The 26,967-nt window shown below is 34.7% G+C and overlaps 3 protein-coding genes across 3 annotated transcripts; 2 read left to right on the top strand and 1 right to left on the bottom strand.

Annotated features, from left to right (window-relative positions):
* Positions 1 to 9,089: 9,089 nt before the first annotated feature.
* LOC147542996 (Leucine-rich repeat protein kinase family protein) lies at positions 9,090 to 13,264 on the top strand. The gene is made up of 7 exons (XM_086673710.1): positions 9,090 to 10,999; positions 11,127 to 11,260; positions 11,804 to 12,041; positions 12,129 to 12,322; positions 12,419 to 12,471; positions 12,572 to 12,683; positions 12,782 to 13,264. The coding sequence occupies exons 1-7, from the start codon at positions 9,733 to 9,735 to the stop codon at positions 13,034 to 13,036; spliced, it is 2,253 nt and encodes a 750-aa protein (XP_086529836.1). The 5' UTR covers positions 9,090 to 9,732; the 3' UTR covers positions 13,037 to 13,264.
* A 747-nt stretch (positions 13,265 to 14,011) lies between these two features.
* LOC147542995 (Small GTP-binding protein) lies at positions 14,012 to 21,111 on the top strand. Its single transcript, XM_086633880.1, has 11 exons — positions 14,012 to 14,583; positions 16,371 to 17,121; positions 17,567 to 17,723; positions 17,891 to 17,945; positions 18,594 to 18,661; positions 18,755 to 18,859; positions 18,955 to 19,026; positions 19,370 to 19,483; positions 20,021 to 20,161; positions 20,476 to 20,535; positions 20,763 to 21,111. The coding sequence occupies exons 1-11, from the start codon at positions 14,275 to 14,277 to the stop codon at positions 20,926 to 20,928; spliced, it is 1,998 nt and encodes a 665-aa protein (XP_086490006.1). The 5' UTR covers positions 14,012 to 14,274; the 3' UTR covers positions 20,929 to 21,111.
* A 445-nt stretch (positions 21,112 to 21,556) lies between these two features.
* On the bottom strand, positions 21,557 to 26,064 carry LOC147542994 (WRKY transcription factor 72A-like). Its single transcript, XM_086633922.1, has 5 exons — positions 25,643 to 26,064; positions 25,190 to 25,246; positions 23,467 to 24,015; positions 22,995 to 23,108; positions 21,557 to 22,796 (listed from the first exon to the last, which is right to left on the bottom strand). Exons 1-5 carry the CDS (start codon positions 25,751 to 25,753, stop codon positions 21,765 to 21,767), a joined length of 1,863 nt encoding a protein of 620 aa, XP_086490048.1. The 5' UTR covers positions 25,754 to 26,064; the 3' UTR covers positions 21,557 to 21,764.
* Positions 26,065 to 26,967: the final 903 nt, after the last annotated feature.

Raw genomic sequence — 26,967 nt, 5'->3', positions numbered from 1 at the left:
GTTAAGAAGTTTGACTTTGCAACTGCCAAGACTTTCACCAAAACATCCATCCAAAGGATGTGAAATAGTTTTTTCTTAATTAATTACTAAAATACTGCTTAATTTAACATTATGAAATAGTTATTTCTTATTTAATTTTTGAAACACTGTGAAATTACAGAAAATTAACAGTGTTTGAAACTACAAAAATAGCTAGTTACAGAAGATAATAAACTACTAATAAATTGAGGGAAAAAAAGAGACGTGTCAACTACAATATTCGAAGTTTCCACCATTAAGCTAATAATATTCAACAAAACTTGTTTGACCATGTTCTAATTTTTATTTTCTAAAATTGTTGCATTCAAAGTGAGATCTCACAGAAACTTTCAAATATTAAATAAAGTTAATACAGTCTCCGAGGAAGAAATCGCCTAATATTTGATTAATTTATATGATGTTGAAAATAATTGAATAATTAATTTTGAGCGATTCATTAAATAGGGTGAAAGACTGATGAATTGAAAGGTGAAAAGTACATTGTCAAAAAACATATCAAAATCTTTCAGAATCTCTAATCAATTTCTCAAAAAATATCATAATCGTACCGAGTTTTCTTAGTCAAGTTTGCAAATGACTCTCAGGTTTAAGATCAATAGTTTGTTTAGACTTATTTTTTAGTGAGATAAATACTGTGATTTTGATCTTTTTAACAAAATCATCACGTAGTAATCAACAAAGCTCTAGGTAAATTTCTTTCCTTACGAATAGAAATTTTGAAGTTCGAAATTGAGGAAATTCTCCGCTATTTTTATATGGGAAATGATAAAGTTACAAAAGATTTTGACAAAAAAAGGTTCCCAGCTGATGTGGCGGGTGTGGTTTCAAACTTTGACCAAATCTAGGCCGTTGAGAGATGAAAATCACAACCGCCACATCAGCTGGGAACTTTTTTTTGTCAAAATCTTTTGTGATTCTAGCATCTCTCTTTTTATATTACTGGACTACGATTTACTTGTTTCTTTACTGCTTTAATCTGATATTAGTTGTAAAGGAATTTTTTTTGTTGAAATGTCATAGTGTGATAGACATTAAAATGTTTGGGCTTGGTATGGTTGGCTTAATGTGCACTTAGTGTTTGATAGCATTAAAATGTATGTGTGTTGTGAATTTCATCATTTAGTTGAGTGGTAACAAATACATCTCTCCAGCAAGAGATCAAGGTTCGAATCTTACTGTTTGAGAAAAGATATACTCATTGTGGTTGAGTGGTAACATACTAACATGTACGTCTCTACACTGGAGTGAATAAGATTCAAACCTTATTGTTTCAAAAGTAATGTACAAAAGCTTCATTGCCTTCAAAGTCTTTATGTAAGTTTAGAGCATCTTCAATGGGGCACTCTAAGAAAAACTCTGAACGTCCTAATTGTCGAGTGTTAATGAAGATTCTCTTTCCTAAGTGATAATATAGAGTTAATAGAGACTCTCGAAAAAAAAATTGTTTCCAATGGAGGTCTCTAAAGCACCTCTACTAAATGCAATGTCACCCTTCAACAAAAAAAAAAAATGCACATGTCACTTTTGAATTCAATAAAAAAAATAGTTAAAAAACAAGAATTTTTATTGATTTAAAGTGACACTTAGATAGTCACAAGAAGACACTTTAGAGTGTCTCACTTCAGAGTCTGTATAACAAATTCTTCCACATCATCATGGAAGTCAAATAGAAAGTGTTGTTGGAGAAGGTTTTTTAACAAAAATCCCTAAAGATCATAAGTAACACTCTAAGTTTTAGTGTCCCATTAGAGTATCTCTAATGGAACACTCGAACTCTAACACTAGTACCACACATGATTTTTTGAAATTTCTGTGAAACACCTTCTCCAATGGACACTTAGTTAGACACTATTATGAGGTGGATGCATTTATTGTAGAGAATCTCAAGAAAGGCACTCAAAAATCTTCCTGAGTATTTTAAGTGTCACCTACTCGTAGTCTAAAAATTTAAACCAATAGAAACTCTTGTTTTTTAACTACTTCTTCCATATTGAATTTAAGAGTGACATGTATATTAAGTAGAGGTGTTTTAGAGATCTCCGTTAGAGACAAAAAAAATTTAGAGTGTCTATATTGACACTTAGGAAAGAGAATCTTCATTCACACTTAACAACTGGGACTTTAAAAGTTTTCTAAACAGTGTCCCATTGAAGATGCTCTTAGAGTTGGAGATGCTCTTTACGTGGGGGTTAGTTTTAGCAACTTTGGTGGTACCATACAAAATTCCTTCTAAAGCCATGATATGGCCTGCTGGAAAGAAAAAAGTTTGGGCTTGGTATGGTTGGCTTGGGCTCTATTTTGGATGGGTTATGGGTACTTTATAGGCCTGGTTTCCACACACCTAACTAGTGTGCCCATAAAAGTTCCCTTTGTGAGACTACTGGAATTTGGGTCCTTTTGAAAGCATTTTGGCACTTGATTTTTGAGCAACCCAAAATGCATCTTGATTTTTAGTTTATATATAAATCTTCTCTTTGGATCTTGAACTTCTCTTTCTCTCTCTCTCTCTCTCTTGTTTCTAGCTAACCCCATCAACAATTGGTTGATGCAACTTGAGAAAAGAATTGTCAGAACTAGTTGGCAGAAGGAAAAAAAAAGGTACAACAAATAAGACAACAGTAAACACAAGAAGACTCACAGCTAGGAATCTTTTTTTCTTTTTTTTGTTGCAAGGGAAAATGTTATCTTGGAATAGCACTCTTAAATTCTAGGTCAGGCACAACTAACTGTCAGTCAAAGGAGTAATGTGTTGTGAGAGTAAAATCAAGATGTCAATCATCCCAACTCTTTTTGTGTCCAAACATACATTGTTCTAATTTTAGTTTTCGACTCTTCGTGTCAGTTTATGTGTGTTTTGATTGAATCCCTGTATACTATTATGGTGCAAATGGGTAAATGGCAAATGTAAATGCCCACGGGACCGGCTTAGGTATTAACTTAACCTTTTCTACTAAACCATATACATTCCTTTTCGAAATGCTTGGAAAAGATGTTATTTATCCCTGTAAAGCTAAAGTCCCCCTAACCTAATCTAAGCATAAACTTTGCCCTAATAATCTAAGTATACATTAACACAACTCCCAAGCATTTTCTTGGTTTAAAAATGTCCAAATCACATGCATGACACGTGCATGAGTTTATATAATACTGGGAAACTCTGGTGGTCTATATCACTATATGTAACGGTAAAAGTCAAAAAAAAAAAAAAAAAAAAAAAAAAAAAGAAAAAAAGTAGTTTGGTTTTACCTTCATGGTTGGCTGAGGTAGATGACAAACTAGATTCCATGACAAAATGCAAAAAGACAACCGGAGTGTTCCCTCCCTTTTTACTAGGGCCGGCTTCGCTCTTCACTGCTGGTGCTCCCACCCACTAGGTAAGTTCGAGGGCGTTAAGACTGGAACTAATTTCTGATGGACTTAACAGAGACTCTAGATCACTCTGAGTGTCTTCAAATAGTTTCCTTTAAACGAATGTGAAGAGTGAAGACAAACCTAACCAAAAAAATGTTTAAGTTCTATTTTCAGTTTATTTTTATTTTTAAAAACAATTATCTCCTAATATTTACCTAACAACTTATATATATTATATAAGAGTACTGTTATGGAACCAAAAAAGCTAGACAAACTTTAGATAGATATCGCAGTTCAGTAGGTCATCATCATTTGGACTGCAAATCATTACAAATCAAATACGGTAGAATTTATATCGAAAATCTATCTTATTTTTCTTCTCTCTAACATTACTCATACATAAATATTGAAGGTCCATGATGTTGAGTCTGACTTGCAATAAATAATCCTTGGAATCTTGATGGATAAATAAATATTGCCAAAGGCTTTATTAATTTTGTACTCGCTAGTCTACTTTGTACAGGATTGAAGTGGGTTGGCAGCTGGTTGCAATAAAGTTATAGTGATGAGAGATGAGTAGTTAATAGAATATAAATCTCATTACTTTTGACTTCCCCTCCTTTCATTTAGAATATTTCTATTAAATTCCAAACAAGTTTGTTCATGTACATATTCCAATTATTGCAAAGGTGAAAGGAGAAGGGAACTGTAAGATGATATGTAGATATATGATTTTATTGGATTGCCCAAGTTGATGATTGCCCAAGTTGATGATTGACTTTGTGATGATTATAATTATTACTTTAGATTTAATTGTTAATTAATAGCTGATGCTATAATTATAAAAGTTCTTTCGATCTTTTCCTTCAAACGGTTAATGCTCGATTATTAGAATTATGTTTTTTCTTTGTCTTGATACAAGAGGTCCTTTCATCAAAAAGAAAAAGAGGTGATCGAAAAGAGAGAAGACACAGGTATATTCTCGCATGTGAGACTATTCTCACACGCCTCCTCAAGTATGGTGTGATTAGTCTACTGTCTACCACGTGTTTTTTTGGGTGACGTGGAACACGTGTGGCTTTTAAGCTTTATCACGTGTGGGCTAACTCTGATATCATGTTAAGTGTGTGGTCATCCTACTCAAGACCAATTGACAATGAGTGTGGAGGATCTAGACATTATATTCGTGGTTCCTAGTTATTCTATCTCCCATGTGGACTATTCTCACAAACTCGTATAACAAGTCCATATTTGTGAATTTCAACAAAAAAAAAAAAATCCATATTTGTGAAGGAAGAATTCACCAAGGGACATGAAGAAGCTACTCCGTTACGTACAATTTTGTATTTTCTTAATAATCTTGACTTTAACATGAGCTTTAGTTACGATATATTTGTTTGTATGATTTTAGTTATTCTACGTGTTCCTTAATATAACTAAGCGGAATCTTGAAAACCTATATCCTTTTCTGATTGTAACTTTTTTTTTCTTAACTGATAACACATTAGATCAAATTATTTGTTTCAAAATCTAACTTGTCAATCCATACAAATACAAATGAGATTATAGGTACATTATATGTAGTTCATACTCAAATATTTAAAAATGTATACCGACCTCTTCATTAAGCTACCAACAATTCAAGTCATTTAGTTATTTGTTTTTACACATTTATAACACTTTTTCAGTTTTCTATGATTTAAAGCATTAATGTGCAGGTAACATAGTGTGGGACATGTGGGTATGAAAGCTTAAGAACTTAGACTTGAAGATATCGATCATTTTCAAGGTTGAGGTCCCCCCTCAAATCTCATTCACTTAAGTGGACCCTTCATCCCCTTAAGACAAAGAAGGCATTTTCAATTTCTAATAATCGGGCATTAACAGTGAAAGTGATGCTCCTCTTAAGAGAGAGAGAGAGACATGGAAGAGAAAGAGAGAGAGTGGAGGTGGAGGAGATGATTGTAGAAGAAGATTAAAAAAATAGAAGCCGCCGGAAAAAGATGTCGTCCGATGACTTTCTCCGACGACATCTCCGGCGTTATCTTATGTGGACAAATGTGACGTGGAAATTGCTTGGTGAGGTGTGACAAAGAGAAAGAAAACACATTTAAATTACGGAATTGCCATAAGGGTATAACGGAGAAGCTTATAAAAAAAAATGTGGGGGCCAAACATAAAATTGAAGCTAAATCGAACCGCCGGACGCTTATAGGAGCTAAAATGGTGAGTTAGTCACAAATCGGGGGCCAAAACGAAATTAACCTATTTTATTCTAATTTTATTTCCAAAAGATTGCACATTTGTTACATTACAAATTTGATGAAACATGGGCTAATGTGCTGTCTACCCATTTCAAACCAAAAGGTGTAGAGCATTTCGAATAGGAGACTCAATCTCTCAAACTTACAGTAGTTTTTGTTAAAATACTATATCTAATTAGACATTCTATTTTTTTTTGAGAAATATAAACCTTGCATTAAGCACGAAAACGAAATTAGACATTCTATTTGGAAGTCAATGATAATGTGGATGTAGTTATGATAGAAACGATCCATGGAGCATGTTAATTTTTTATCATCCCACTCAAAAGACATCTCCAGTGCAACACTCTGAAAACTTAAAAATTAATTACGTGTCATTTTCTTGATGGATAGTTTTGCTTTTAAAATTGAGTTATCCTAAAAAGAAATCTCAAACATTGAGTTTCTTCTTGAGACATCTCAATATTATATGTTGTCGTATCATCTTAATCCGAAACCAAATTTTGTATTTGGGAGGGTTTTTTGTAAAAAAAAATCAAAAAGACCTCTACATGTTTTAGTAATCAAACATTAAATGTAATATCTTTTTTGTTAACTCCACTAGAGTCACAAAAATACCAAAGATATTTATTTTTCCATCTAAAAAAGAGAATTCACTACCAAGTTTAACACCTAACATTTTAGAATTTTTATTGAGTCTGGCAGGAGAGATGCTTTTAGTTTGACTATTGGAGCATTAGTTTACTATGATACTATCTACCCCTAATTGCCCCATGTAATCTACAAAAAAATATCACAAAGTACATGTTGCATTGAAAAAATGAGTGATAAGTTCAAAATCTGGACCCTAATAGGAAAAAAGATCTATACAAAAATAATAATGTGAAAAAACTCACTTTTAACACTTTTTAAACGGTTGACAACATATATAATGGATGTTTTCTTTTTTGAGTTTCTCAAAATAATATTTGCTAGATAACACCAATAAAATAATTTTTTTTTGTTTACTAATTTAACAAAAGAAAAGGTTGTGTCTAGTAAATAATTTTGTAGAGTTCGAATATAGTTGTATTTAACAATTTAAGATTCAACAAAATATTTGCTAGATAAAATCAATAAATCAACTTTTGGTGTTGTTTAGTAATTTAATAAAAAAAAAATGGTTGTGTTTAGCTAGTAGCTTTGTGAAGCAATTATGCAGCTTCATTTAGCATTTGTCTATATAATTGTGTTGGTAATAAGACATTCATATTTTTTCACAATCCCCTTTTTACCTTTTATGTTGACAACATATGTAATTATGTTGTTATAAACTATTGACAACATATGCAATAATGTCTTGACTTGTTATAAAATGTTGACAACATACGTAATTATGTTGTTAGAAACATACACAATGCATTAGCCAAAATACTATTTTTTCATTAATGGGTGTCAAATACAAAGGATAATATGCATAACATTTTAATTTTTTGCAACATACAAATAAAAAAAATGCATTCGTCTAATGTTTCTGTCAAAAAGTAAAACATGCGGAAACCATTATTTTTCTTTACAAGACAAATCGGAAAATGCTTTTGCCAAAGTGTTAGGGTCAGTCTGTGTTTGTCAAACGCAAAAGACAAAACGCGAAACATTTTTGCAAAATAATTTTTGAGCAAGAACGAATTTGTTTAGAAATTTAAAAAATTGTTTGAGAGCAAACTAAAATTTATTTAGAAATTTCAAAAATATTTTTCGCGTTGGTTTCAAGGGTAAAGTTGTACTTTCACAAAATGAATTTTTTTTCAAATATTATTTGAATTGGGTCTGGTTTCCTATTATACTGCAAAGTTTAGATTTTTAAATTACCCTCCCTTCGTTAGCCTCTAGGATATCCTACTTACCAAGCTCCCTAATGATATAGTTTTTTTTAGGATAACTATAACTATTTTATGTGTTTTCATGTCAAAAATTTAGCTGTTACATTCAAAATATTTTATGCAATTTTTTTTTTTTTACAACTACATATTTGAATAACAGAAATAGACCTCAAAAGAAAATAGTAGAGATGGACACCTCAAATATCTAATTTGAGGCTGACCCTATTTAGTGGTAATTATGGTATCCTTGAGTATTTGTGTGGTAATACTTTTCAAATTAGGGTTCCAATGAATTATTGTGGTCACACTCATAAACTTTAGAAGAGACAGCTTGAGGAACATATAATTCACCATTAGAGGGTCAAGTCAATTTGGAATAAAGACATTTCCTATCTGTATTGCACTACTTTTCTTTTTTGTTGTTGTTGAAGAATGTATTGGACTACTTGGTATTTTCATTGTAATCTTCGGGTTGATGAACCCGACAGGCCGACATTAACCCTGGTAGTGCAGATGAAGTGAGAGTCTTGGTTAGATAGATAAAAGGTAGGTTATTTTCTTTTTGGCCCTTAATTTGTGACTAGTTTCTTTTTGACATCCTATTTTCCATAAATTCAAAATTGATTTATGTTTTTCTAACTCCGTCTAGTTTCTGTTACAATCAACATTTCTCTTCCAAAATTTGCCTGCTTGTGTTAGCGTGCACTACTCCTTTGAAAATGAGTTCTATTTCTTGAAGATGAAAAAAAGTTATTAACAAATAGTTAATTTGACAACCTTGCAAAAGAATTGTGCACGATGAAACGCGAAAGGGTATTTTTGGAAGAAGAGAAATATTGACTCTAATAGAAACCAGACGAAGTAAGAAAAAATGAGGTAAATTTTGAACTTAAGAAAAACAAAAGGCCAAAAAAGAAATAATCCTAAAATCTATGGATGTGCTACTAAACTTGACCCACCATAAATGAAGAGGTGAAGGGTATAGTATTTGTAATTGTTACAGTTGAAAAATATTGCCAGCTTTGACCACGTTTAGATGTCAACGAAAGATTAAAAAACAGATGGGTCAATCTGTGTCCAAGTCAACAGGGAGGTGAATCCAAAAGAGTTTTGTCGCACTAAAAACCTAGGAATTAGGAGGTCAACACAAGTTTCTTAGGCGCCTTAAGTCCTGTTTTAGCTCCAAAACCAACCAAGTTAACCCTAGGCATAATTCCGCCCTAGATCTTAGAACAAAGAGGTCTGCGGAGGTCAGGCTGATACCTTAAACTCTTAAAACATGGGAAAGTAAAAACATGCCTATATTTACCCAACCTAAACCCTGACATGGGCTAATGTCTAGAAAAGAGAAAGAACAACCAACCCGGTCTGTTCGAGCTCCGAGACGAGCCTAAACAGAGCTTAGTACAGTGAAAGGCTAAATGAATTGAACAATTAGAGATATATCAAGAGGAAACTATATAACTATTTAACTACCACCCCTTCGTCTTATAAATCCAAATAAAATTGTGCATTGCATAGGGTTGTGCGTAAAAACTCTCAATATCTACGTTACACTAAAGTTTCTAAAATCAGAGTTAGTGTTTCATTGGTGATGATATGACAACCGCTAGGATGATTCAAACAAACAAAAAAATGAAAAAAATGAAAATAGTCAAAGTTAGTTAGACGGACCATTTACACTGTCGGTTTTGAAATTGAGAAAGAAAAAAACAAATACTACATCAACATAGTCCCCTTCTCTTTCTCTCTCTACTTTGTAGTAATGTACTCTGTAGTAGTAGCTTTTACTCACTTTATTGCTTCACTTTCTATTTCACTCTTTTGGGATTTGTGAAGAACTCATTTTGATTTCATCATCTCTTTTCATTTCCAAACCATTTTCATTCTAAAATATTATCAACTTTTTCTCTCTTTCCCCCACCTTCATCAATACCCATTTTCTAAATCTTCTTCCTTTTCACCCTCAAAAGTTTAAGCTAATGATTCTCAAATCCAACCTTGTGATCTCCTCATTAATGATCTGTTCTTATACTAAAAGGTTCCACTTTTAGCATCATTTCTTTATCAGATCTTAAAATATAAATTCCATGTTTTTCTTGTTACCCATGATTTGATTTTGATTACCCATTATTATTATATACTAAAAGTTCATAATCTCTAAAATTTGGAGTAAATCTTGAGTTGGGGTTTTTGAGTTTGATCTGTTAAAAAAAATGGATATGAACTCTGTTTCTTTGAATTTGAAGTTCATAGTTTCAATTCTGTTTCTCTCTCTAGTTCTTGTTCCTATTTCATTCAGTCAATTAACTCCATCAGAAAACAGAATTCTCTTTCAAATCCAAGAGATTCTTGAATTTCCACCAGCTCTTCAAGGTTTTTCAAACTGGACTAATTTCTGTTTCTTAAACTCAACTCAATCTCTCACTATTCTTTGCTCAGAAAATCATATAACAGAATTAACTATAGTTGGTAACAAATTTCCATCTCCTATCATTCCTAAATCAGATCCAAAAATCCATTTCTCTGTTTCTGATCAAACTTTATCTGAAAAATTCTCAATTGATTCATTCTTCACAATTCTCACTAAACTTTCAAACTTGAAAGTTCTATCATTAGTCTCTTTAGGAATATGGGGTCCATTACCTGCAAAAATTAATCGATTCAAATCGCTCGAAACTCTGAATTTAAGTTCGAATTCGATTTATGGAGAGATCCCAACAAGTATTTCAACATACCCAAATCTAAAAAGTCTTGTTCTATCTGATAATTTGTTCAATGGGTCTGTGCCAAATCTTAGTTCTTTATCAGTTCTTGAAGAATTAGATTTGAGTAGAAATCTTCTAGGACCTGAATTTCCTTCTATAGGAAACAAAGTTGTTAGTATTATACTTAGAAACAACAAGTTTGTATCGACGATTCCTTTTCAACTCAAGAAGTTCACTCAATTGCAGAAGTTCGATATCGCTTCGAACCAACTTATTGGAAATATCCCACCATTTCTTATCTCATTACCATCAATGGGTTACCTCAATTTAGCTGGAAATCAACTAACGGGTACCCTTCCGATAGACGTTTCGTGTAGTAAAGAACTAAAGTTTGTTGATTTTTCTCATAATCTTTTGAGTGGAAAAGTTCCATTATGCATTAGATCTAATTCATCGAATATAGTTGTGTTATATTCATGGAATTGTTTCTCTGTTATCGATTCTAAATATCAACATCCAAATTCTTTCTGCAATGAAGAAGCTTTGGCTGTTAAACCACCGATGAAGGTCGAAGAGAAAAATTCTAGTACAACCAAATTAGGCCTCATACTTGGAATCGTCGGGGGTGTTTTAGGTGGGTTTGTTGTGTTAGGGTTGTTAGTATTGATAATTGTTCGAAAACACAAAGGAAATAATGCCGAAAATACTACATACGAGAAGGCAGAAGCAAGGAAAGATTCTTTGAGGCTCTCACCGATGTTACTAACCGATGCAAGTAAGGCTCTCTTTCTATTTATTTTGTCTTAACAAATGACTAATCTTGGAGTAATTTTCGGAGGTTTCAAAGGAATGAAGTTCTTTATAGTTGTTCTAATTACATTTTCTTTATTATGTTTGAATAGGGCATGTATCTCCAACAATGAGGTTAGGTGCAATTGGGCTCCCACAATATCATGTGTTTACCATGGAAGAAATCGAAGAAGCAACTAATAATTTTGACCCAGCAAATTTGATGGGAGACGGATCTAACGGGCAGGTAAATAAGTTGCTCAAGTTATCAATAATCTTGAAATAGCTTCTTGTAGCATTTACTAGTATAAAACACTCGACAATCATCATTTTCGGATCACTTCATACTAATATCCTGTGTTTTCTTAAACATACAACAGTTCTATTATTCCTGAATCCTATGCCTGACTCGGCACAGTCACTATTTTGCTAGTTATCAGATATTTTATTTTTTTTCCATCTTTTTGTGCACAACTCAAGGCGGTAATCTGATTGGGCACAAGAGCCTCCGGATACAGGCCTTGGGCTCAAGCCAGGCGTAGAATGCAGGCCCTATATAATTTTGAAAAATGCTGTTTGGCCGAAAATTGGGGCCGACCACAGGCCGAATAGTCAATAGTGATGAGGGCGGCTCCATTTGGTCAGGCCATGGAGAGAGAGAAATGCTCTGACCAATTGGAGCTGGCCGCATCACCATTCGGCCTGTGGTCGGCCCCAATTTTCGGGCCATATAGCATTACTCTATACTTTTCCTCAACTACAACCTGATGTTTATTTACATTTTTTTCAGCTGTACAAGGGTAGACTTTCGGATGGTTCAGTGGTTGTGGTGAGATGCTTTAAAATGCAGAAGCTATCAGCTCAGAACTTACTTCGCCATATGGAAGTGATATCAAACCTCAGACATCGACATCTAGTTAGCATTTTAGGGCATTGTATCGTTAGCCACGACTACCCAAGTGGTGCTACTTCTATCTTCCTTATCTTCGAATACATCTCCAATGGGGCATTGGCGAATCATCTTACCGGTAAAATAAGGGAACCAGATTTAAAGTAGAATTCTTTAAAAACAATCACAAAATCTCATTTTTACCTCTATTTTTTAAATCCTGCAGATTGGAGGAAGAAAGACATGATGAAATGGTCAAGGAGACTAGCCGTGACAATCGGTGCTGCAAGAGGAATTCAGTTCTTGCATACTGGAGTTACTCCTGGTATTTTTGGTAATAATATAAAGATCGAAAGCATTTTATTGGACGATAATCTCACTGCCAAAATCAGTACTTATTTTCTGCCAATGCCTTTTATGGTGAGACCCCAAATTACATCTACTAGTTCAGTTTTTAGCAGATACCGAAAGAATCCATTTTGTCTTAACTATTTTCTTGCTTGTTCAATCTTGTAGGCTGGTTCAGAGAGCTCGTTCAGAGGTGTAGAATCGGTCGGTCATATTGAGAGGTACATATTCATAATTCTCGTAGCTTAAACAACCCCGGGTAATGAACAATTTGTGGTTATTGTATGTTGTTAATTGTCTCATTTATCTCCATATATATAGTCCCGAAGATGGTGAAAAAGACGATGTTTATCAACTTGGAGTCATTTTATTGGAACTTATTACCGGAAAAGTATTCTCATCTCAAAGTGAAGTAGATGTTCAAAGACTTGAGGTATGCCAAAAGAACTTGTTTCTTACCAAACAAACACTTTTTTTTTATCGTTCAATTCTTGTTTAATCAACACGGAAGTACTTCTTCGGTTTTTACAGTTAGAACGGGCATCAACGGACGCCTCTTCTCAACTACTACTACGAGAGATAGCCGACCCTTCACTTCGTGGTACATTTTCTTTCGAATCACTAAAAACTGCAGTTGAATTAACTGTCAATTGTTTATCGAAAGATCTGAGTCAACGGCCATCGATAGAAGACGTTCTTTGGCATTTACAATATTCAATTCAAGTTCAAGAAGGATGGATGGCAAGTGCTGAAATACCCATTTCACAAACATTCACTTTCCACTAAGAATCATCATCATCTTGTTCTTTTTCCTTTTCAAGATTGCAGTTTCCTCCGAATTTTCCTTGTACATCTATAATGTATTATACTCTTAAGACTGAGTTTGTTATCTCAATTACTTCGAAGACTGTTTGTTCATACTGTAATATGTAATTCTCAAGCTTGTTTTGTCATTTTTTTCTCTGCGACTTTTTTGAATCAACTCAATCCAGCTTCTCTATTATTTCTAAGAAATGGGATTAGCTTCAGAGTATATAGAATATCTTTAATAATCTGTGGGGTGAAGTTCCAATTTTCAGTGTTTTGTAGGCCATAGACTGCAACCAACACTTAATCTCACACTTCACTTACACCCATCTTGTTGACATCAAACTTCAAGCTGTTCAACTACCAAGTCTTTTTTGTCATTAATGGAGCTCTAGTAATGTTGGTTGTGATATGGTTACCTCTCCTAGAAGGATGAGTCAGAATGGACCTGGCCTAGGGGGGGCTCGGTATAGCCTGAACTTGACCCCGCTATGACATTGGCTAACGACAAATTCGGACGACCTTAGAGTATGTTTTTGCCAATACTTGTGTAGTTTTTCTCGCCAAACGTTTTGTGGCGTGTTTTAGAGATATTTTGGCGCTTTCAACAATTTTGTGAAGCTTTACCCGCACTTGTGTCGCTTTGTCGACACATTTTATGACGCTTTAAGACTGTGACGCTTGAAAGGCTTTAGGTGACGCTTGGCGCTTAAAATTCGCTATGGTTCAGACTGATTAGTTTGAAATAATTTTTGTGACGCACGATATACCTTTCGTAAGATTAATCTAACTAGTTCGTCTGAATTAAGTGACGGACAACACAAAAATTGCTATGGTTCAGACTGATTAGTTTGAATCACTCCCTTCAACGTCGCTATACAACCAATTCAATACTTTTTTTTTTTTTGAATCACACCAATTTCATAAACTAAGTAACACAAAAATTTTAGTTTCAAATTAAAACAATGAGAGAGGCACCATTAGCAAAACAATGAGAGGCGCCTTTTAGAACTTTCCTTGTCAATCTTAGTTGTCGTTGTTGAGATTTTGTAGGTGCCCATAAAGTTTCCTCGCTTGTTCTTGAGACAAACAAAATACACCTCTCTCTCTCTCTCTCTCTCTCTCTCTCTCTCTCTTTCTCTCTCAACTTTGGAAATGAATTTCGTCATAAACCCTAAACGTCAACCAGGTTAAAATCCTTGGGAAAAATTTCCCAAATGGGTTCTCTAATTCGAGCTTCAAAGTCTCTCAAAAGATCCAATCACTTATCCTCTTCTTCTATAAACCCTAGTTTAAGCAGATTGGGTTGGTTGTATATTGTTTTAGGGCGTGAATTTTGTTCACATTCTCGTCAAAACAATAAAGAAATCGTTGATTTGAGCCAATATCCTACTGATAGGATTCGAAACTTTTCTATCATTGCTCATGTTGATCATGGGAAATCTACTCTTGCTGATCGACTTTTGGAGCTCACTGGAACCATTAAGCGTGGGCTTGGCCAGCCACAGTACCTTGATAAATTGCAGGTAGAAATTTGTTGCTCTTATAAGTGATTTTAGATGGGGGTTTGATTGAATACTGATTATTTCTAACATTTCTCTGTTAAAGCTCGAAACTTGTTTTTTTTCCCTTAATTTAGTATTCAATTCTATGAAACATTTGTAAGATGAATAAATGGAAGAACGCCTAAATTGCAGGATGCAAAACTATGGAGAGAGAGAGAGAGAGAGAGAGAGATTGAGTTTAGTATTTGTTCTGAATTTTTAGTTCATGTTATTGTGGCATGTTTTCACAATGTACAACCATGATTGTTTCTCTTGTTCAAAAGAAAGTTATTCTTCATCATTGTTTATCGAGAAAGTAGCATTCATGAATGGAATTATAGAAAGAAAGATGGAGATATTACGAAACATGTTGAGATCAAATATCATATTTCGTCTTACTTTCGTAGTGGTTTTGGCTCTTGAATCTAACTTCCTAGTAAATTGGAGTTAGAAAGAGATACATATCAATATAAATTTGTACTGTATTAATGTGTGGGAGGGAGAGAGTGAGTATAAAGATTAAAGAGGACGACCCATGTCTTAAAATTTGGTAAATGTTATGCCTCGAGGAATGCATCAAGGCGATTCAGTCTGTTATCGCCTCAAAGCCTTTGCATGACTCATATACATACAAAAACAAAACGTACAAACAATAATTAAGTTTATGCAACAAAAGAAGTTACACCATTTATATTGTTGGTTTGTTAAACACCAAGTTTTTATATTGTAGCAAAGTGAAAAGACTATATTGTGATATTTTTCTATATACATGCGGTATCTTTCTTTCTCAATAGAATTTGTGTTTGTCATTGAAGCAATGTTACCTAGAATGCAATTCGCTCCAGTACGTGGTACGGGTACTGGTACTCAATACGCTACCATGTGAGTATGCGGTACGCTAGGGGTATGCGTCTTTGCTACGCTATTTTAGGGTCCAATACATTTTATATATTTTACTAGACAATAATCAATAAATACTCTTTGTGATGCATATAGAATAGATACACTTGCTCTCAACCATTTGATCTTTATTTAACTTAAATTCATAACTAGTTAACGAAAAAATCTTGTAGTCACCAACTCAACTAGTTTAGACTACTAATTTTGTATAAAGAAATTAGGTTATTCAGGCTAGAGATACTATTAGGTGAGGCTGGAGATACCAGAACACCAAATTTGGAGTACCAGATCGCAAACCCACCCAAAAAGGATATTGGAAATCCGATACATGATATGCAAGAGGAGGTAGAGTATCTGATAACTTGGTTTTGGAGTATCCAAAAGCACACATAATTTTTTATAAAGAAATTATGTTATTAAGGCTAGAGACACTAGTAGGTCAGGCTGGCGATACCAGTACACCAAATTTGGAGTACTGGATCGCGAACCCACGCGAAAAGAGTATAGGAAATCCGATACATGATATTCAGGGGGAGGTAGATTATCTGATAACTCGGCTTTGGAGTATCCAAAAGCACGCATTAAGGCAGCACTTCGCTTTTCCGGAACCAAACATAGAAGACATTTAAGAGAGAGAAGAGAAAAAGTGAAAATTAATAAAGAGAAAGATAGAGAGAGAAATCAATCTGCTCACTGGAATCTCAGAATTTCTTGAGAACTGACTCATTTTCGGATTAATAGTTTATGAATGTTTTTGGGTTTTTCTAGGAGTTCTTGGAAGTTGGAACTATCATCATAATTGAATTTCTTCTCTTTCCTACTAGTCACTAAGATGAACTATTAATTTTTTTATTTTCATATACTTTTAGGTTGAGAGAGAAAGAGGAATCACAGTCAAAGCACAAACAGCAACTATGTTTTACCAGTACAATTCAAATGCTCCTGCTGTTACTAGTACACCAGGCTCACCAAGCTATTTGCTAAATCTAATTGACACACCTGGTCATGTGGATTTTAGCTATGAAGTGTCAAGGTCTCTCGCAGCTTGCCAGGGTGCCCTTTTGGTTGTTGATGCTGCTCAAGGTGTCCAGGCCCAGACAGTTGCTAACTTTTATCTAGCCTTTGAATCTAACCTTACAATTATACCTGTTATAAATAAGATAGACCAGCCAACTGCTGATCCAGATCGTGTTATAGCTCAGCTAAAATCTATGTTTGATCTTGATCCCAAAGATGCTCTGTTAACTTCTGCCAAGACTGGTCTTGGCCTTGAGCATGTGCTCCCAGCCGTCATAGAGCGAATACCTCCTCCTCCGGGAAAGAGTAGCGCTTCTTTGAGGATGCTTTTGTTGGATTCTTATTATGATGAGTACAAAGGAGTAATTTGCCATGTTGCAGTTGTTGATGGTGAACTACACAAGGGAAATAAAATTACAGCTGCTGCTACTGGCCAATCTTACGAAGTTTTAGACGTTGGATTCATGCATCCTGAACTCAAATCTACTGGAATGCTTTTCACCGGACAAGTAGGGTATGTTGTTAGTGGAATGCGATCAACCAAAGAGGCACGAGTTGGAGATACTCTGTATCTTACACGTAGTGTAGTAGAGCCTCTTCCAGGTAATATATTCTTACTCGTGCACATATTCTATACTAAGTTGACTAGTAATGAACAAAAATTAAATGTATTCTATCATCACATCCAGTAGTTGGCACATAGAGGTACAACAGATGCTTCAAAAACTCAAATATGTACCCTGTGAGTTCTGTTGTTTTTCCTTTCTCTAAAATTAAATTACATAAACGTTGTGTGAAGATTCAAGGATCTGAGCTCATGATTATGAGGATGACCAACATTTACCTTATCCTATATCGATCAACCCTAAATAAATGAGCAAATCTTTTCACACACTGTAACTTTGAGGTTGGGTGAAGAAAGGCCTCGAAGAAAGACTTACGAGGCGTAGCTCTGTGTGACACTCAAACATTCTTCACTTGTACACTTTCAGCTTCTCACGTTTGATCTTCTGATGTTCCTCTTAATGATTTTTACGGTGTCTATCAGGTTTCAAGGCTGCAAGACATATGGTGTTTTCTGGTCTTTATCCAGCCGATGGATCTGATTTTGAAGCTCTTAACCACGCAATAGAGAGGCTCACATGCAATGATGCAAGTGTCTCTGTTACAAAAGAAAGTAGTACCGCACTTGGCTTGGGTTTCAGGTGTAAATAGCTGGTCACAAGTGACCGCTTTCTTATATTATTTCATTAGGTTCTCTATTTGATATCAAATTGAATGAATGAAAAAGAAAGAGGACAGAACGTATCTGATTTCTATATTCCAATCTCACAAAAGTGGGTCATCTAATGTTTTCATATGCCTATTTTAGGTGCGGATTCTTAGGCTTACTTCACATGGACGTGTTTCATCAAAGACTTGAACAGGTATTAATTTGATGTTTCTTTGTGCTTCTTTCTTCAACAATTCAAGTCAAGATTGTGATGAACACAGTTTACCACTATTATGACAAGTAGTACATGAACACGCAGAAGATTGTGGACGCATCGGCAACAATACATCTTAGTTCAGATATATAGTATAATATATATAGATATGTATAATTGGAAAGAACCATCCATCTTTGCACTCTTTGATATCCAGCTTATGGATTGGGATAATGACCGAAGTTCTTAGGAACTCAATTGGGTTGATAACTAGACTAAGATATCTTCTTCATAGGACTTTAAGTGGCGGGTCATACTATGCTCAAAAAAGAGGAAATGGGGTCATATCTTTGCACTGTTTGTGTAGTTAAAATATCCAACTAGGCGCCGCTTTTTAAAGCATAGGGGTCATATTAATATTAGTAACACAGTAATCAGTTCATAACTTCTGCAAGGATCATTGTTTAGGTTGTTGTTTCCAGTGTAAGATCTGAACTGGCAACTTATTGTGATTTTGAGGTCGTGTCTATTCCAAAATATATTTCTGGAACTGGAAAAGGTTAAACCTAATCCGTTTATTACCAATATATGGAAAAGGTTCAGAACTGTTTATTGTTATTGATCCCATATAATGTTTTGGACTTGTAGGAACATGGAGCTAGTATCATTTCTACAGTCCCTACTGTGCCATACATTTTTGAGTATTCAGATGGAAGGTATTCTCATCATAGTTTTGTTTCTCTCCGTTGGGTATATGATTGGTATTTACAGTTTGTACATTTTCTTTAACATGTTTTATTTTGTAATAGCAAAGTACAAGTTCAAAATCCGGCTACATTATCCTCAAATCCCGGAAAACGTGTAACAAAATGTTGGGAACCAACTGTTAAGGCTACCATCATAATTCCTAGTGAGTAAGCTCTAATAGTCCCTTTTTCACCTAACGAGCTTATTTCCTGATAACATGCAAAGGTTTTTCATTCGCTCTTCGTTTTTTGTCTATGTGAAGGTATGTTGGTGCTGTTATTACCCTATGCTCTGAGAGGAGAGGGGAACAACTGGAGTACACATTTATGGATAGGTAAAATTGCGGACACTATAAGTGATTTGAGTCCCATGGAAAACGGGCTACAGTTACCATTCTTGCATGTTATTGTGTAATCATAATCCTCTGAATGGCCTACCACCCACTGATTGTTACCCTGGACGCTTCAGTTATGTGATGCATAAAAATGTGTAGTTGCTCGATCGTCTTTCGAGGTCTGCCCGTGGAGCATGAAATGGTTATTCCATTCCTTGCTTGTGTGCCAAGTGCCCTCATAGTTTATTGTGGACACCGCCTACTGTCTAAAAGATTCACAAATACTGTTTGCAGTTGACTAACGTTTGGTTGTAATTTTAATTCTATGCATTCATTTTTGCAGTCAACGGGTGTTTATGAAGTATCGACTGCCACTGAGAGAAATTGTTGTGGATTTCTATAATGAGTTGAAGAGCATAACATCTGGGTATGCATCATTTGATTATGAAGATGCAGAGTAAGCTCTCCATCTCTCTTTCTCTCTCACACAGACAGAAGCACTAACCCACCCCACTCCCACATCCCACACAGTACCTCACACTGACTCTCACTTGATAGAGAACGCTCAGGTCCTCAGTTGCGATTCCAACTGGCAACAGGTAGCAAAAGTTGTGAGACTTGGTCGTGACCAGAATGTGGTGACTTCACGGAGTGCTTGTAGAAGCTTGAACTTCCATCTCCGTAACTTAGGTTTCCCTGTCCTAGGAATGTGTAACTTAGTTGGAAGCCAAAGTTTTTTTAGTCCTTTTGTTGGAAAATATCACTAGTATTTTCTTTTTTAACCTATGAAACACTGATATCTGCTACCAGTATCCAGCGTCAATATTTGGTTTTGGATTCATTTAGTGTAAAAGAGCCCAGTACGGAGACACGCCTGGACACACGTCTTCTTTGTGTAGTTATTAGGTCTTTTTTTTTTACTTATGGTGTCATAACTTTGCAGGCCAGGTTTGTTTAGTGGTAATACTTATACTCCTTAATTCTGTTTTTGCAGTTATCAAGCCACTGACTTAGTGAAGCTTGATGTTCTCCTAAATGGACAACCAGTTGATGCTATGGCAACCATCGTTCACAATTTGAAGGCACAGCGGGTTGGACGTGAGCTGGTTGATAAGCTGAAGAAATTCATTGACAGGTTTGATATGAACAAATGAATATCTCTATTCAACCCGAGAGTTAAGACCCTCGACAGAAACCCCTTGGTACATACCGAGAGATGAGGAGATCAAAACTCTCCCACGGCATTCCTTTCTACCGAGTGCGTTGAAGGGGCCTCTTTCTCCTCATTATCACCTTATAAACTGTTGCATCCGTTGGTCTATGTCTATCTGTCCACGGCCCATTATTGGGGAGCCGAGGCTTTTAAAGATTGCCTATTCAAAAAAGTACATTGTTCAGTTAGGCTCTATATCCTTTCTAATTACTTCTCATTACCTCGATATTGGACAGGCAAATGTTTGAGATAACAATACAAGCTGCTATTGGGTCAAAGATTGTTGCAAGAGAAACGTAAGTAACTTAAGTTTTCCTTCTCATTTTTATTGCTTGTTTCAATCATATTGATAAACTTGTTATCATAAGCATCCTCTTACCATTCAAAAGCAAAGATTTGTTTGTTTCTAAATCTGATTTCATACCGATCTTTTTGTTTGAATATTACCGACTCCTTTTAAACTTTACGAACACATCTTAAGGAAGCTATCCGAATTTGTTCTTATTGAGTTATTTCTTTTCAGGTTATCAGCTATGAGGAAGAATGTTCTTGCGAAATGCTATGGTGGAGACATCACAAGAAAGAAGAAGTTGCTAGAGAAGCAGAAGGAAGGGAAGAAACGAATGAAACGTGTCGGATCTGTTGACATCCCCCAGGAAGCTTTTCATGAACTACTGAAAGTTGGCTAATCAGGAACAACAATTTTTAAAAGCGGGTTATCCATTTTTGTTTTGATTATAAAGCTAACTTATTTCCAAGGAGGTGTATAATTAGAATTTGAGGAAATCCATAGTTTATCTGTGAATGCTTTTGCAATCCAAACGTGTTACAATAAGAAATATTTTTTCCAAACAATAAATCACTTTGTATTCTATTTCTCATTTGATTCTTTTCGAAGGATCATCGTTTTTTATTTTCAATGATGTGTTTAAATTAACTAAGCAGTTGGATTCTCCTTGTCTATGAGTTCTGAGTCAGTCGTTGGACGCCTGAAGAAGTCCCTTTAGGGGTTGTTCCAGTCTGTCGACTCTTCTCCGGAGCATGGCGGCCTGTTCTCGTCGCAGAAGAAGTTCAAGCAGTCGCAAGCAGCGGATGGGTTCTTGATGTGGGACACAGAAGGCACTCGGTCCGCTGGAAGTGAACGATGTCGGTGGGGTGCCTGGGGCGCATCAGGCATCACACCACATCCCAAGATAATTGTTATGGAGCATGAAGCAATCATTGCAAAAGCAAGGTTATGGAGCATGAAGCAATCATTGCAAAAGCAAGGCCGGAGGCCAAGGTAGAGGGTAAATCTAGCTTTACTTTCACTACATATAAGAAGAGAAACAATGAAAAAATGTTCTATTAAAACCCTAAAAGTTACAAATCCTAGCTAATATTACACATGCAATATTAATCAACAAATCACCAATTCAATAAATGGTATATATCCACACTGACATATATATTACACTTGTTCAATTTGTACTTCCTTCACATACCTAATGAAAAAGAATATCCTTCAAATTCTAAAAAATTTGTATCACTTGTGCTCCTTATCATGATCTTCATCAGGAGACAAGGGAACTGTTGTACTCTTAGATGAAGTAAATGGCAATGTAGATGGAAGAAACATGAAATTCCCTTGTTGATTATTCGAAGACGAAGCTTCTGCTTTCGACGATCTATTCAAGTAATTTGATGTACATCCATTAGTCCCGTTCGATGTTGTAGCTTGATGGGTACTAGTAGAAATGGCAGGAAATATTTGATCACCCCATTTCAAATTCTTTCCAAGAACAATATTTTCTCCTCCACCACCACTACCACCTCCAACAATAGATGTTATAGCAGATGCTAATGCAGATTGAAAACTCGGGTCGGACGTTATAGCTTTTGTAGCAGCTGCAATAGTGTCAGTTAAAGACATTTGATGAGAAGATGAAGTAGTAGAAGGTCTAGGAGGAGATGGGTTGTTCTTTATTAGGTTAAAAGGCTGATAAATTTGTTCTCCTGAGCTAGTTTGTCTTCCAAGGTTTAAAGAACTTGCCAAGATTTGGTTTTGTTTGTAGAATTGATTATTTGATCCATAATTTAAGTACCCATTTCCCCAAGTTGATGGTAAACTAGTAAAACTATTAGGTTGATCAGATGAAGAAAAGTTGAAGCTTGTTGAGGAGTATCTATGGGATATAGGTGCAGGAAAGTTGTTGTTGGTGGTGTTGGTGTTGGAAGACAATCTGTTGAGATGAGAGAGAGGTGAAGAAGGTGTAGTGAGATCAAGAGTGATTGTTGGGTAAGAAGAGGATGATGAGACTGAGGAGTTGGGTAAGTAGAATTGTTTTGAATTTGATGATAGGTTGAAGTTTAGTCCATGGAGGTTGGCCGGAGTAGTGGTTCTAGTGGTGGTGGAGCCACCGAGAGGTAGTTGTGAGGTCGATGAGCCGGAGAGAAGCATGGAAGCTGCAGCAGAGGTGGTGGAAGCCATGGCTGTGGCTGCAATTGGAAGTGGGTGGTTATGGTTTCCTTCATATGTTGTTATTAAAATTGACTTATCTTCAGCACATCTCTGCACCTGAAAATGTCATTGGCAAAAAAATGGTCAAAAAGTGAAAAATGTAAAGTCAACATACCGAAAAATAAATTAACCCAAATTCTCTCGGCCAAATTTTCGATCATTTTTCAGGCTTCAACTCCCTATGTGCGATTCGCAATGGTCTCCATGTATTTGTTTCAAAACTAATATTCAGAAATGAAAATGCAAGACAAATACCTGCTTTCTCACTGGGCACCCTTGGGCGACGGTGCAACGATAATATGCTCTTGGGCATGGATTTCCTTTCGAAATTTTTTGACCATATTTTCTCCATTGACATCCATCATTCATCTGTATTTCATAATTAATACTCTAGATTAAATACAAATACACATATATAAACCTAGCTACATTTCTTCTATGTAGGACTATTGCATAAATTTTTGACACTCAAACCCAAGGCTCAATTGGGTAGAGAGTTTCTGTTTTTGGCTTAGACTATTCAAAACCTGCTCAAAAGGTTTTGGTATTTACGAAAGCTCTAGGTTACCCTTATTCTCCAAGGGCCCAAGCTTCTTTGTGACCGATGTGGGACTATCACAGTTACACCAAAGATATCCTGCTTGTATATATTTCGATAAATTAACTCCTAAAACAATATGTTACATACTCCCTACTTCCAAATTATATCCAATGTAATGAAACTAACCGTTGGAGTATCACATCTTGTTCTAACAGAAACCCTAGGTTTCTTCACAGGGCTTTGTTGTGTAATTTCATCATCACCACTTCTAGTAGTCTTGCCACCTTTGTTGGACTGCCATTGTTCTATGACCTCATCTTTTGAGTCACTAAAGCTATTATCCGGGCTCGGCAACGTCGCTGGGTCTGCCAAACTTGTATTAGACACCTCAAAACTGCAGTCCAAGCCAAGAGATAAACCTTTATTGAATTCTTCAACCTCCTTCGATTTGCTTATTGAGTTACCACCAGTTTTACCAATATCCTTTTTAGAATCAATTGAAGAAGTTCTTCCAAGACTTAGAGAAACAAATTCAGGTTCTTCATGAATAATTGCTTGATGGGTAGGAGCTGTTTGTGAAGATTTCTTAGTTTGTTGTTCTTGTTGAACCATTTCCAAGAAATGCATTTGGAGAGACTGGTAATCTTTTGTAATTCTTGCTAAAACTGATTTCAATCTTTCATTTTCTACTCTTACTTCAACCATTTCAGCTTTGGTGTATTCAAGCTTATCATCCTGTACATATATGAACCAAAATTATATTAGCAAGGTAAGCCATTAGCATGTTATTAATCTAATTCGAAAAAGAATGATATCTTCCATGACTTCTAACTCGCATATCTTACTCGATCTAGCTATGTATTAAGGACACGATTTGTACTTTTAATTTGGAACTTTTGAGATTTTCAAAAAACAGTGGATGAAAATTGTGTGGTCATAAAATCGCCTTATTAGTCAAACTCTAAGTCAACTCCCAGAGAAAGAAGCAATTGTTGTCCTAAAACTGCTTAAATTAATTTGAATATTATCAAATCTCATGCATGCATGTTGCCAAATTCACTTCGGTTGAGTGTTCACACGTATGTATGTATATATATATATATATATATATATATATTTACTTAAGAGAACTAGGTTTGAATCTTATTGTTTCCATTTTCAAAAGATCTTATGCATGTACCATGAAAAGTGCTTGTTCCGGTAAAACTAGGAGGCATGATAGTAAATGTATTTTCTCAAAAGAAAAAAAGATAGAAAATGTATTGGTCATTTTGTGAAAATAGATGTTAATTTAATCTTTATTCATATATATATTTATTTAATTTGGTATTTATTATATATATAACCTAAGGGCATAAGATTGTTTTGCATCAGATTGATACATTATAATCCAGACACACATGAAAGATCTTATTCTGAAAAACATTTTGAGAAATAATATACAACCAAAATATAAATATCTTTTATGCCAGATAGATTCTTGAAAATTGTTTTAGCTGTCTTAAATGGATAAAGCTCTGAATACCTACTAAACAATATTTAAGATCTCTAAACTCATTACCAATTAGTTTTGAAATAATTATATGTTCAAAATACTGAACATAATAAAACACAACCGATCTAAACCAAGACAACATAGTCTAGAAACCAAGAAAGAACGCTATATATCGCCCTTTTGGGGTTAGGGTGATATTCAAATATGCAAGGAGAAACTATGAAAATAAAAGATTTGGTCTTGATTTACTTATTTTCGAACTTCAATAACTAGCTAGGAGCTAGAGATTGAACTTCAATAACTAGCTAGGAGCTGGAGATGGAGCTGGAGCTTGCAGAACTACTCCATCTAGATCTATAGAAAATAAGGAAGTACTTGTGATTTAGACACTAATATATGAAATCACTAAATTACCTGCTCAGTTAGGCTAGAATTCTTGTGGTTGGATGAAGATGGCCTTGAATTATTATCCTGATAAAACAAATTATTTACTTAAGTTTCTTCATCGAAAAAATCAAACAATTCTAAAGAAAAAAACCCAGGTTTGATAATCATAGAATTAAGCATCATAGGTGAGCATTATTTGAAGAAAACCCAAGTTTTATTTAAGCAAAAACTCAATAATAATTCTATCAGATAATCTAATTAAAGCCATATTTAAGATGCTAATTGGGGGAAAAAAAGTAGAAAACTTAAAATTATGAGATAGTTGATAGATCATCAAAAGAGAGTAATTGTACTAATTAAAATTACATAATTAAACTAAGTAAATATGATTGTGTTTCTAGCATAAATGAAAGAAAAAAAAAGGTAGCTACATAGTTTTAGTTTCCATGGTATAAAAGTAACAAGGGTTTAGGGTTTCACCTTAATCTCACCAACATCTTCATCAACACAACTAGATGATTCAACAACTTTCTCTTCTTTTACTACATGGCTATTATTGTTATCTTGAGGTCTTCTCAATGTTTCCTCCATATTTTGACTGCAAAATATCTCTCCTTCAATCAACTTTCTATCTCTCTAGCTAATTGGTTGGATAATAGCTCTACCATGCAATACTAGATTTCTTTCTCTCTCTCTCTCTTAAGGTATCAATCTCTTCTTATAATGAGAGCATCATCAAGAAGCATATAGATTTTGACTTTTTTAGATAGATAAATTCAAACCCAAGTCTTTATCATTAAAATGTCAAACAAATCCAAGTGGTACTAATTGAACAATATTATATTGTCAACATATTTCTTATTTTTTTATTTTATTTTTGGGTCTTAAAGAAAGAAGAATTCAACTTCAACGCTTGAGATCGTATGGGCCATTTTATTGTCCTCTAATTGAGAGAGAGACGCCGCAATAATAGGTATCGACGTCTTTATATTTCTTTTGATAATACTATACTACTAGTTATATTGAGAGTTGAATTTTCAGATAAAATAAATATATGGCACCGGCTTCTAGGTCAAAGTTTTTGCCGCCTGCCTATGATTTATCCTGAGAGAATTTATTTTCTTCTTTCTTTTTCTAACCTGATTTTGGGTTAGTAGTTGACCTCATATTTATTTGTATTCATTGTTTTTTTTTAAGAAATTTGTATTCATTGTTAGTTGTTTTAAAAGTTTCTTTTTATTCATGAAGTTATAGGTACATAAAAAATACATTTGATTCCATTGGAGATTGTTCACATCAAGTTTACCAAAGTTTTCTAATTTAATGCGGAGCAGGATATTACATGATTTAACCGGGCCAAATATTTTTTTTTTCTTTTTGATAAATCAGAATTTCATTCATATGAAGGAATTTAATCCAAAATATTATATAGTTAAGAGAGTTTTGACTCCTTTAAGTACAACATGGATTTACTAAAGTAAATTACAACATGAACTTACAAAAGTATAGGGCAACATGAAAGTAAAGGAAAGTAATATTACAAAAACGAAATGAAAAAATCCTAAAGATAACAGAATGAAAAGATCCTAAAGATCGCAGATGAGAAGACCCTAAAGAAACTTATAATACTAATTATAAATGAAGGAAGAACCAAGTATAGGTTGTTGATGGAATAATATGTTGTTCTCTTGATCAAACACAAAAAACAAATCAACCCAACGAAAAACGAACAAGAATAAGATGATGAACACGATGTATTTGACGGAGAAAAAGATCTCAATTCGATTTTCTCCTTAAATTTCTTC

The sequence above is a fragment of the Eschscholzia californica genome, unplaced genomic scaffold (assembly GCF_041429995.1).
Source record: "Eschscholzia californica isolate CP2 unplaced genomic scaffold, dmEscCali1.0.p SCAF_4, whole genome shotgun sequence".
NCBI classification, from domain to species: domain Eukaryota; kingdom Viridiplantae; phylum Streptophyta; class Magnoliopsida; order Ranunculales; family Papaveraceae; genus Eschscholzia; species Eschscholzia californica.
This window is presented reverse-complemented; position numbering and strand designations above follow the sequence as displayed.

Excerpts from the sequence above, each read along its gene's own strand:
- LOC147542996 (XM_086673710.1), top strand. The coding sequence starts at position 9,733 with ATGGATATGAACTCTGTTTCTTTGAATTTGAAGTTCATAGTTTCAATT. Across the intron at positions 12,323-12,418 it reads TTCTGCCAATGCCTTTTATG|GCTGGTTCAGAGAGCTCGTT; the intron begins GTGAGACCCCAA and ends TCAATCTTGTAG. Across the intron at positions 12,684-12,781 it reads TAGATGTTCAAAGACTTGAG|TTAGAACGGGCATCAACGGA; the intron begins GTATGCCAAAAG and ends CGGTTTTTACAG.
- LOC147542995 (XM_086633880.1), top strand. The coding sequence starts at position 14,275 with ATGGGTTCTCTAATTCGAGCTTCAAAGTCTCTCAAAAGATCCAATCAC. Across the intron at positions 17,724-17,890 it reads GCACTTGGCTTGGGTTTCAG|GTGCGGATTCTTAGGCTTAC; the intron begins GTGTAAATAGCT and ends TGCCTATTTTAG. Across the intron at positions 17,946-18,593 it reads TTCATCAAAGACTTGAACAG|GAACATGGAGCTAGTATCAT; the intron begins GTATTAATTTGA and ends TTGGACTTGTAG.
- LOC147542994 (XM_086633922.1), bottom strand. The coding sequence starts at position 25,753 with ATGGAGGAAACATTGAGAAGACCTCAAGATAACAATAATAGCCATGTA. Across the intron at positions 25,247-25,642 it reads AAGATGTTGGTGAGATTAAG|GATAATAATTCAAGGCCATC; the intron begins GTGAAACCCTAA and ends TTGTTTTATCAG. Across the intron at positions 22,797-22,994 it reads GGTGCCCAGTGAGAAAGCAG|GTGCAGAGATGTGCTGAAGA; the intron begins GTATTTGTCTTG and ends TGACATTTTCAG.